The following is a 10,535-nucleotide window of genomic DNA, read 5'->3' as shown; positions in this document are numbered from 1 at the left end:
ACAAGGCTAACGGTGATAGTATAAGCATTCTCATCTCCGCGAGAGTAATCGAGGAAGCAGAACAACGCGAAAATTTTGCGGTATGACGTCCACTTCAGTTCTGTCTTGTCTAGCGAGCAACACTAGTTCGGCTTGCGCTTTCAACCCACAGCTCCACAGTGATGCAACTGAACTAACGTCGAGTAACGCTGCTGGCCGTATGCCGAAGAAGAACCTGGGATTTCGCTTGGTAGGATGACTGCGAAGTTTCCAAACTTCTCAGCGCAAATTTCGAATCATATTTCCACTAACCTAGAGCAGCGCCAATGTATTCCTTCAAGAAAAATCCCCGGAGAAGAGACAGACGCGAATGTGTCTGAACTTGCGGCACAAAGCCACCTCTCCTGAATGGGACCAGACGGCCCTCAGAAGGTCACAGATATGCAGACACACAGAATCCAAATCTGAGATCTATCAGGGAGATTCTGTACGGATGCCAAACCTCGATGGAAGCAACGAGGAAACAGGAAAATCGGCATGTGGACAAGTGAGACGCAACCCTTGAAGTTCACGTGATAGTAACTCAGGCCGAAGTCTCCAATTACCCGCATTGCCGATTGCATACAGAGTACTGAAGCGCATACGAGCAAAGAGGAGTCGGAAGCGGCAACAGGCAAAAATGTGAGACCGTCGCTCAGGTATGCCGTGCAACCTTCGAGGCGTGATTTGTGAAAAGCTAAAGTTCGATCGGTCACCATTGGCAAGCGAGCTCCGGGGCGACAACGTGCGTTTCCTGCGATTGAAATGGAGATCAAAATTGTACCGGGGTCTGCGCGCCCCGCTCGCGGCGTCACGTGTTTCTTCAACGATATACTCGAACCCGCCATAAAACAGCGCAAAAGAGCGAAGCGTTTCCTAATTCTAACACACCTGTATACCTGTGGTGCTTCTTTGTCAACGGACACCGTCAAACTTGACCCTTTGTACTGTGCTGCCTAACTAGCGGTGGAGCCTCCGGGGGCGTCCAGAGGGACATTAGCGCACTCTCTAGCAGGTGTGCGCGCTCAGAACACATACTTTGGAATCAGCGCTTCGCAGCTGGAAATATCAACACCATACAACGCCGAAAGGCAATGCTACTGACACGACCTATGCGGTTAGTACTCCCCTCTTCTAAATGGTTGTCCACTTTCCACGTCGTTTCACTGCCGCAAATGTGTTTCACCAGCTAGAACATCGCGGAGTTGGGGCCACTTCGTTTGCTTTTCTATTCTCGAATAACTACCCGCATCAGCGTATAACTGCGCTGAGAGAATAGGAAATACGTCGTATTTCCATATACGCCTGCTGAATTGAATTCTCTGGTATCAGCTTTTTCAGTCACTGGACCTTGAAACGCCCGGTACCACACACAATCACCATTGTTCCCCTCCTGTTATCCAAAACGAGGTGTTCACTATCCCCACCCGCATCGACAATACAATCCTACTTTGATTGCCCCGGGAGAATGACAGAAGAATGAATTGAAAAATAGTCAAAGGCAGTTAAGCAGGTCATTGCCCCTGCGCGACAAAACCGATGCGCATTCCACAAACCACTGGGTCTTCACAAGCGGGATCACATTACTGTTACATATCTGGAGGGCATATCCATATCTGCTCAGACCTGCCTACCACCTTGCGCTCAAAAATTGTCGAAGAAGGCCTGCTGTTCCGCCGCACCTATTGGCGGAGAAGACGATTCAGTGGACTCGGCATATTTGTCGAACATGCTGCTATCCTGTGGGCCCCTAGTATTCGGCAAGTATGGGGCGCGAATGTTTTTGTTGTAGCACTTTACCCAGTCAATCCCCTTGAAAAACTTGTGGTTCTTTACGTCCTCCGCTCCATCTTTCAAGCAACCGTATCTCTTCAGCGGATCATGCGTGAGCAACCGCTTGACAAGAGATTTGGCCGCGTAATCGAACGATCTAGGAAACTCGATTTTACCTGCGATGATCTTCCGATAAATACCAAGTGGATTCTCATCGACGAATGGCGGATGTCCGGCAAGCATCTCAAAGAGGAGGATCCCCAGGGCCCACCAATCAACAGGTAGCCCATGACCCCGACGAGTGATAGATTCTGGGGCAAGGTATTCGTGAGTTCCACACAATGTCCACGTGCGATCCTTCACCACTTTGGCAAATCCGAAATCGGTAATTTTTATGTGGCCTTGTGAGTCAATCAGTAGGTTCTCAGGTTTGAGATCCCTATAAACGATATGACGTTGGTGCAGGTATTGGAATGCCAGAGTGATCTCGGCAGCATACAAACGGGCCTGATCAGTCGGAATACAGTTGCGGCGGCGCAAGTGACTGAATAGCTCCCCGCCGTTCACGTACTCCATCAAAATGAACAATCGCTTTTCATCTTGAAACGCAGCCTGTACAATAATCGGACACACATTGGCTTCACGGAGTCCAGATCTGCTGTCATCGGCGCTACACGGCAGCAATGCACCAAAACACGCCCAGTATCCTGAAAGCTACTGACAAAACTTTCGAAATTTAGGCGCTCCTTACCAGCAGATTAACTATGAAGGGATGTTCTATCGAAGAAAGAATTCTCTTCTCGTCCTTCACGTGCTCGACTTGTTTCATCTTTACGATCTTGTGTTTGCTCAGGATCTTCAATGCCATTGGCGGGTACCATCCGGCCGCACCACGTAAATCGACTATACAAACTCGTCCAAAAGAGCCAGTGCCAACGGTTTCGTGGAACAAAAAATCGTCTATCGACAAGTTCCTCGCAAGTAGATCGTACCGCACTTGCGAGAGAATTTGGCTCTCCCGATCAGCGACGTTGGGAGGAGGTTGTGTTGCTCGGGGGCTGCACTCAACTGCAACTGATGTCCGGCTGCTCGTTGACAGCAGACTATCGCCCCGACTGGTCGCCATCGTGCTCATGCTACTGAGTTTCCCCCACATTCTCCCCAAAGGTCCAGCAACAGCGGAGACCGACCCCATATTTGTTGCCTGATGGACGGCAGCGCTGCCGGTTGGACAAGAAGCCTTTTCTGCCGTCGAACAATCCCCACTAGACCGGTGCGGCTGTGGTGTATATGCTTGCGAGCGAGGCGCCATCTGAGCGACAGTTCGGCTCGAATGGGTTGGTGGATGAGACACACCGAAGAGACTCCTTTTCGTCAGCATCTGGAAACCCGACTGCTCCCGCGAAGGAGAAACTCCTGGTGTCCCAACTGCTGCACCGTCAGACGAGCCGCTGTTCAAGAAGAAGAAGAGGTTGCCGCGACCGAAAAGGGGTCTTCGTTGATGTGGCTGCACCGGATACTGCCCCGATGTCACCGACATTGTACGCAACGGCATACCAAGACGTGAGAGCGGCGTCGCAGTCCTTACATAACGACCGGACTTTCGTCAGACGTCTCAGTGAGCCTGTTCTTTCCCGTCTATTCCTCTATACCCCACGGGGAATGCCACGGCAGCGAGGCGTTCGCCGCCGGCACCTCTGTGACCAGACTTCCCGATTGCTTTGGCCTCTTCGGCTAGTAACTTGAGTGAGGGGTCCAGTGGCCTGTCCCTGATGCACATGGGCGTTGGCAATCCCGTGGGTACGCGTATCATGCCTTTCCCACCTCGAGGAAGGCGTAAGCAGAAAGTCAAGCGAAACCTTTGAACACACTTCCCTTCCGCACCCAAGACACGTCAGACACCGGCGAGTGGTGCAGATAAAAAAATCGCGTCATGCGCGACTTTCCCAGTTTATGTTACCTTTTGAACAAAGATACAGCAGTTGAACTTGTCTTTCTGGAGCGCCGTTCTGTACAAAAACCCGTCACGGCGGATCAGCAAAGTACGAGTGTTTCCGGCGGCAAGCCTAGATCTATTCGTCAAACCAACCGCCAGGCCACTCGCTACCGCTTTCCGAGACTCCAATCCCTCACTATCCCCTCTGACGGAGTATGCGAACTATTCAGGGACACCGTCTCGCGGTCAGCTGGGTAAATGCCTTTACCACCTTGGACGGAAAGCACCCTACCTCGGAGACTCTGTACATGGAAGCGAGTGCTCAGTTCCACAAATCGGCACATCCGTACGAGCAGCCCACAAGGTACACCATGCCGAGAGAAACAGCTTTTCTTCCACTCGCCACGGGCCCTCAGCCTGCACCTGTCCGCGACAATCGGTGGTGACAATCACCTGTTTAAGTTTCTCTCAAAGAAACGCCGCTCTCGTGGACTGTTGCCCGTTCAGGCAACCCAGTGTTCCCTTCGAGAAGAGGGGAATCTTCAACGGAGGGAGAAAGTGACGTTGAAACGAAACAGGAACTGCCAATCCTGCTGCTGAAGAACAGTTTGACGCGGGCACAAACGGATGCGTTACGGATCGCCGGAACTGGGCCTGCGATGGGGCAACCGTCGTGGGACAGAAGGAGCACGGGGACAAATGTGAGGGATCATCAACGTTTTCACGATTGAAACAAAGAGTATTCCTCACAAAAGACCAATCTAGAAAAAAAAAATCATTCAGGCGGTGCTCCCCGCGGGCAAAGCCATGCAAAAAAGGGGTTGCCTCTTCCGGGCTGTCACCAGGAACAGTCTGTACGCAGACTTTTTTTCGCTGGTTCTCTACCAAAATTAAGGCTCTGTCTATGTCTAGTTCGTGAAGGATGCCCCCTCCCATAAACACAGAGAAAAACACGTTGCCTTGAGATCCATCAACCAAGCTTTTCGCTTGCGTCCCTCGATTCTGGCTGGTGAGTAGTAAGAGACGAGGACATCCCCACCATCGTTTTCGCAAGCGTCCTGCTACAGAAAGAGAAAGTGACGCCGGCCAGGCAATCCGACCCCCCCAGCGAAGACCAACGTTGCGCTTTAACGAAGGGCGCAGAAAACCACTGAAGTACGTGCAGGGGACAGAAGTTCACCGCAGGGAGGCGTCTCACCCGCATGCAGCGGCTTCAACGCGGACCGAGTAAGGAGGCGTCACTCTCCACCACAATACAGGCTCTGCCTGGCGCAACGTCCCAGCAGAAACCGGACGGCTTCGCACCCAGAAAGCACAGCGTGCGCGCCGTTGTAAGGAGGTGTCAACCGCGTGGCACTGTAGGCACACGAAATACGGAAGAAAGTCAATTCCGCGCCACAAATATGTCATCAGGCAGATGAGGCACGTTCCCATTCCCTGTGAAAAAGGGAAAATCTCCGGAAAATGCGGCGTCTAGTACAGTTACAGACCGAGTGTCGAAGAAAAATCTTTCCCGGCCACGCCGTCCACGTCGACTTCAGCGAGGTCCGGTGCGACTTCAAGTCCAGAACCAACGGCAGCAGTAGCTGATCCAGAACCACAATATATGTGCATGTATATTAAAAAGTATAGAATATCGCGATTCGCCCATGTAGAGCCAACTTTTTATATCTAGCGTGTTTTGTTCAGCGAAACTACGCAAGGTGTCTGCCGCGGTGGTAACCATCGTCCAGGTATACGCAATCCACAACCAGACAAAAATTGGACGCGCGTGGACGATGATGGTGTCCGGGAAATCCGTAAGTGCTTCGGAGAACAAGCTACTTACACGCCATGTTCGAGCAAAATGGATGTTACATATAGAGAGTGACACACAATCTTGGCGAGAGGTCTTCTCTCAATGAACTGCGAGAGTAAAGAGTGTGAAACAAGAAGCTGGAACTACCAGAAAGGAGTGGTGTGTCAACATTGCTGTCCGTATGCGAGTGACACACAAAAAACGACTTGCAGCCACTTGGAAAGCAGCTGTCTCTATCTGCCACCAACGGATCATTCGACATTTGTCACGCTAATGTCTGTGACAGTTACACCCCGGGCGCGAGAAGAATGTAGATGGTGCGAACTTCCAGCGTTACTTTTTAGTGACTCCATAAACTGGAATCAACACCATGCTTCCTATATGGTGTACCGAACGTCTGTTGCATATGCAAATTGCCTTCTCTGTCACCGACCTCGTGTCAGTACTGTGGCAAGCAACAATCGTGAGGGTCAGGCGTTCGTGAGGCCCTTCTGGGATGTTGGAGGAAGCCAGGATAGGCATTTAGCGCTTAAACACACGTGATACTGAGTCGTTGTGCAGCATCTGACAGCTAGGTAGGGTAGCGTGTGCCCTCAGCTCGACGATAATTCATATCACTGCGTCAACTATCACACTCAACAGCTGAGTATATGCGCTTACTGTATCGGATCAACCAGTGTGCGGTATTCCAAGTGTATCCGTAGTGCCTCCCGACAAGTACTTGACTCGATTTCGCACAAGCGGGCGCATGAGTGATCAAATTACTTGACGGAATTGTTCGTGCTTGGAAGCTTTTAGGTGTTCACTGTTATGTCAACTCTGTACGGGCAATGCAAATCTTGGTAGGAGGAAGCAGTGCTGCCTGAACTACGCAGTTCAGAAACATTTTCCATTTTCTCACAGAGCGCAGTTGGTTGGACCGCAGGGGTGCACCACAAGTCGTGGGTGACGCAGGACAAAGTCCTTTTCTGATGAGGTGTGTAGGCGGGCTGCGCCAGCACAAGGAACGCCACGCCGTCTCAGCAGCTAAAAGCAGTTTGAGGACTCCCACCACTGAGTAGCTTAAAGGTTTTCAGTGACGCGCAGTCTCCAGCATGCTGTTGGACTGTATGCGTGCAGGGGAAAAACGATAGTCCGCTGGTTTTGGATGTGCAACACAGCTGCTGAAGAAGTGGAAGGATAATGTCCTCCGTAAAGAAAGCTAGGCTAGAGCTACCAGAACCTCTCAACACGCAGCTCTAACTAGAAATTGTGCTGAGCAATCCATACAATTAAACATGTATCAATAAACCGATTGAGGGGAGGAGGCCCAAAATAGGTGTACAGGTATCGCAGTCGCCACCTTCGGTCTCAAAACCTGTGCCTGCACCGTTGGTACCTGTCACTGTCTTTTCGCTGAATGAAGACAACAGTCTTTTATAACATAGATCTTCTCCATTTGGCATGGACACATCCGATAAAAGGTCACCACAAGCCGCAGTTGATGCCAGACACCTCCCCACAGTAAAGAACAAGGCGGAACGCACCGCGTCCAAAACCATCGCTTAAAAAACAAGTGTTTCACACATGCATCAAAGACTTTTGAACTTTTCAAGAGTGTGCTTATGAGAAAGCATAACAATTCCCAAAGAAGTCAACGAAGAGAGGAGAAACACGCGGTCAAAGTGAAGGTGGAAGACTCTGAAATCAAGGGATGGAGCAATAATCTCAGTCACCGCATCTCGATACGACTGGGGCAGGTACACGCGAGTCAGTAAGACGCATGCTGAGAAGTAGAAACCCATGATTTCAGACATAACCAAGGCAAATACATTGCTCGACACCGATGTGGAGACGTAGCGAAACACAGCAAGCAATTTCTCAATGAACCCTCGAATTGTCAGCGCGATAATCCATCCGAGTAAGAGCAGAGACAGGTACGGAGAAACGACCGCAACGTTAAGAGGAATGTTTAGGTAATACAGCGCGATCTCTAACACTCTGGTAGCCGGATCTGTTGTGCTTACTCGGTCGAACAGCACATTAATGGCAGCCGTCATTATCCGGTAGACACACACCACCGTCATGCACCATCCCATCAAATTGTTAAGTCGTCCGAGTAATGTCTTGCTAAAAATAGCCTGAGCACGAGACTGGACCAAATCATTTAAACCGACGAACAATTCCCTGGACAAATTTTCGAGTGCAGCAATCTCGCTTTGAAGTTGCTGACACTCCTTCTCCGCCGTTCGTCCCCTGACAGCGGCAGCTAGCCGCGTCCACATACCTGTCCCGCGTTTCCACAGAGCCCACAGGCACGAAAATCCTCGCGGCACCATCCCAGCTTCCTCACAACTTCCTCTCTCGTGCATGCCTCTCCCACAAGAATCCGCCATTCCTGTGCAGCCCCCAGTTCTTGCATGTCCTTCTTCCCCTGTCAGCCACCGGAGGCCGGCATCTTCACTGGGAATTCTCTCTCGAGAAAACTGATCACTTGTTCCTCCCCCATGACGCTCCCCTGCAAATACAGGGCGTTCTCGAAGAGGTGTGCCGTTTCGAAAATGACTTTTCGGACCGGAATTAGTGAAATATTCCGTCGACGCCACACTCCCCCCCTCTGGCCTCGGTAGACTTCCGAACGACTGAGATCCTTCACTCTGTGTACCACAGTCCACAGTACAAACTTCACCCGGTATCGACTGGCAAGCAGAATGTAGTCCCCTTCCCGATTTCGGCAAGCCCCCGCTCTCTATGTCGCAGACAGAGCTATTGAGGGCACTTGTCTCAGAAGACACAGAGCCACCGTGAACAAACACAGAAACTCCCTCCTGCTCCGGGCATCCAGTGTTCGCTTTTCCGTGCGCCCGTACATCAAAGGGAGCCTGCGAAACGCATGCGGGGTTCGCCGGGTGCAGGCCTGTGGTTGGCGTGGGCCAGTGGGAGGAGCGGCCAGGTTTACTAAGCGACTGCTGCAGCTGCTTCCTTTTTTTCTTCTTTTCTGCAATCAAGGTGAGTGTCTGGAGCAAGCGTTGCTCAACCTCTGCAACCTGCTCCTGGGACACGGGAGAAAGGAAGGCGGTGATGTTCTTGTACGGGTAATTCACAGAACCGAAACCCGCGAGCGCCGACACCACAGTGACCCCGCATACACCCACATAAGCGAGGAGACACTCTGTGTACGAGAGGGAAGCGAGGATCGCGGGGTCGAGGTGCAGAAATCTTCCCGATTGGTAGAAGCATGACCAGAGAAAAGGCAGAAAAATGGAGCAACCCAGGGCCACCAAGAGCCATTGGTGTAAAGGTATCGGCGAGTGGGGAAGAAGAGCGGAAAGTTTGCCTCGTGAGTGCTGGCTGATGGACGATGGAAAATTCAACGAGGCCGGGAGCGGCAAGGATGCAGGAATGCTCAGAGAGGTAATCGAGAAGCCCGGAAGGTTTAGATTTTGTAGCCGAGGAAAGGCGGAGACCAGGTCGGGAATTCTAAAGACATCTTGCTCAGGAATGAGTAGATTGTAGACGATGAAGATTGGCAAAATAAGGTACAGCAACAACAAGACACACACCAAGTCGATGTTCCATACCCACTTTCTCAAAGTGGGATTGAGGACATGAAGCAGCTCAAGCAGCAGCAGTTGAAGCATAGACACGCACACCGTGAAGGTGACCGAGAACAGGTTCTGGATAGAAAGTCGCTTGATCTCGTAGTCGCGGTACAAATGCTTGGCAAAGAACCAGTACGCGCCCACGTACAGACACGCATGGAAGCCAACTACTGTGACCATGCCGAGCAAAAACCCTGTTAGCGTGTTGCTAAGAGGAGATACCGCTGAGAGGGGAGGAATCGTCATGTTCGCAACGGAAAGATTTCAAAAGAGCACGAAAAACAAGGTCTCCGAGCCGCTCGCCCCCTAGTTCCGCCATGCGGACACGCGCCCTAAGCATCGGATGCATGCGAAGGAACGAGAGAGTCCTTCTTTCTTCGGCACACCAAGAAACGCTTCTGTGCCATGACACTCGCGCCGCCGCCGCGTCGGGGCATGCTGGACAAACACACCTGCTGCCCCTAAGAATCCGTACTCTTCCACAGTCATCAGACATGACGGAGCTGAGAACCTAGAAGTTGACAGCAGAGTAGCTCGACCATCTGACCCCGTCCCGCCAGTCGCCGGCGCATTCTGTGAGATACAGGCTGGAGCTCATTTCTGCGCCTTCTTCGCAGGCTTCTCATCAGAGTTTCCCCCTGACTGCTTGTGCCGTTACAAGGTTAAGCCACCGGAACCGTTGCTGCCACATGCGTCCCTGGATCAAGAAAGTCTCCAGGAAAAACCCGCAGCTCCGTGCCACCCACCAGAAGTATCCCCAGCCCCGATTGGAGTGGAACAGGAAATGCGCCCGTGTTCAGTTCTCTGCAAGGGCTAGAAGTCGGTAAGAGTTCCTGCGAGCGAGAAACAACGCAAAATTCGAAGAGAATGATACCAGTTTCAACTGGTAACGGGCGAGAACACGGCTCTGGGTACTTTTCTGATACAGAGCGCAGCGGCGGATGCACTTCAGAAGTGATGACGTCACAGGAGTCGGCAGAAAGTTGACTCCTACGTAGTGACGACCAAGATTCGCATACGGGTAAATGTGAGATGTGACTTCCTTCTTTGAAGTCACTGTGCTGAAAATGAAGAACAACGACACGATGTTTTAGCAGGTGATTCTTCTTTGGGATATATACGGTGCCGCATGTGCCCAGTATGGCGTGTTTCTCGACTGTCGGCAACACGACGAAGTACGCTCGATTGATTCGCTCAATAGAGGTCGGCAGTAGCACCACGATATTTTGAAAGTCCCTCAATAAGACCCAACCTCGTACTGTTGTTCATCCTCTTCAGAAGGAAATATGCCCAAGAAAATGTGGTTGAATCTTAAAAAGAAATTACACCCCAAGAAAATTCCTTCTTTGCCAACGACGTGGTCACTCAGCGCATCCCCGGCGCGGGCTGCCCCCCTCGCACAGCGTTGCACTAGGGGAAAAGCTGCTTA

General features: G+C 51.5%; 5 protein-coding genes across 5 annotated transcripts; 2 read left to right on the top strand and 3 right to left on the bottom strand.

The window, feature by feature from the left end:
- Positions 1-199: 199 nt before the first annotated feature.
- On the top strand, positions 200-711 carry TGME49_286465 (hypothetical protein; the record flags this gene model as incomplete). The annotated part of the gene is made up of 3 exons (XM_018781982.1): positions 200-229; positions 296-526; positions 607-711. The coding sequence occupies 3 exons, from the start codon at positions 200-202 to the stop codon at positions 709-711; spliced, it is 366 nt and encodes a 121-aa protein (XP_018637784.1).
- A 608-nt stretch (positions 712-1,319) lies between these two features.
- Positions 1,320-3,920, bottom strand: TGME49_286470 (AGC kinase). Its single transcript, XM_002369232.1, has 2 exons — positions 2,543-3,920; positions 1,320-2,403 (listed from the first exon to the last, which is right to left on the bottom strand). The coding sequence occupies exons 1-2, from the start codon at positions 3,344-3,346 to the stop codon at positions 1,663-1,665; spliced, it is 1,545 nt and encodes a 514-aa protein (XP_002369273.1). The 5' UTR covers positions 3,347-3,920; the 3' UTR covers positions 1,320-1,662.
- An 80-nt stretch (positions 3,921-4,000) lies between these two features.
- TGME49_286480 (hypothetical protein) lies at positions 4,001-4,879 on the bottom strand. Its single transcript, XM_002369233.1, has one exon. The coding sequence runs from the start codon at positions 4,661-4,663 to the stop codon at positions 4,196-4,198; it is 468 nt and encodes a 155-aa protein (XP_002369274.1). The 5' UTR covers positions 4,664-4,879; the 3' UTR covers positions 4,001-4,195.
- Positions 4,880-5,668: 789 nt separating this feature from the next.
- Positions 5,669-6,384, top strand: TGME49_286485 (hypothetical protein). Its single transcript, XM_018781983.1, has 2 exons — positions 5,669-5,684; positions 5,738-6,384. Exon 2 carries the CDS (start codon positions 5,799-5,801, stop codon positions 6,066-6,068), a length of 270 nt encoding a protein of 89 aa, XP_018637783.1. The 5' UTR covers positions 5,669-5,684; positions 5,738-5,798; the 3' UTR covers positions 6,069-6,384.
- A 360-nt stretch (positions 6,385-6,744) lies between these two features.
- On the bottom strand, positions 6,745-10,420 carry TGME49_286490. The gene has a single exon (XM_002369234.2). It carries the CDS (start codon positions 9,350-9,352, stop codon positions 7,097-7,099), a length of 2,256 nt encoding a protein of 751 aa, XP_002369275.1. The 5' UTR covers positions 9,353-10,420; the 3' UTR covers positions 6,745-7,096.
- Positions 10,421-10,535: the final 115 nt, after the last annotated feature.

The sequence above is a fragment of the Toxoplasma gondii genome, chromosome V (genome assembly GCF_000006565.2).
Source record: "Toxoplasma gondii ME49 chromosome V, whole genome shotgun sequence".
Taxonomy (NCBI): Eukaryota; Apicomplexa; class Conoidasida; order Eucoccidiorida; family Sarcocystidae; genus Toxoplasma; species Toxoplasma gondii.
The sequence above is the reverse complement of the archived record's forward strand: the minus strand, read 5'-3'. Positions and strand labels throughout refer to the sequence as shown.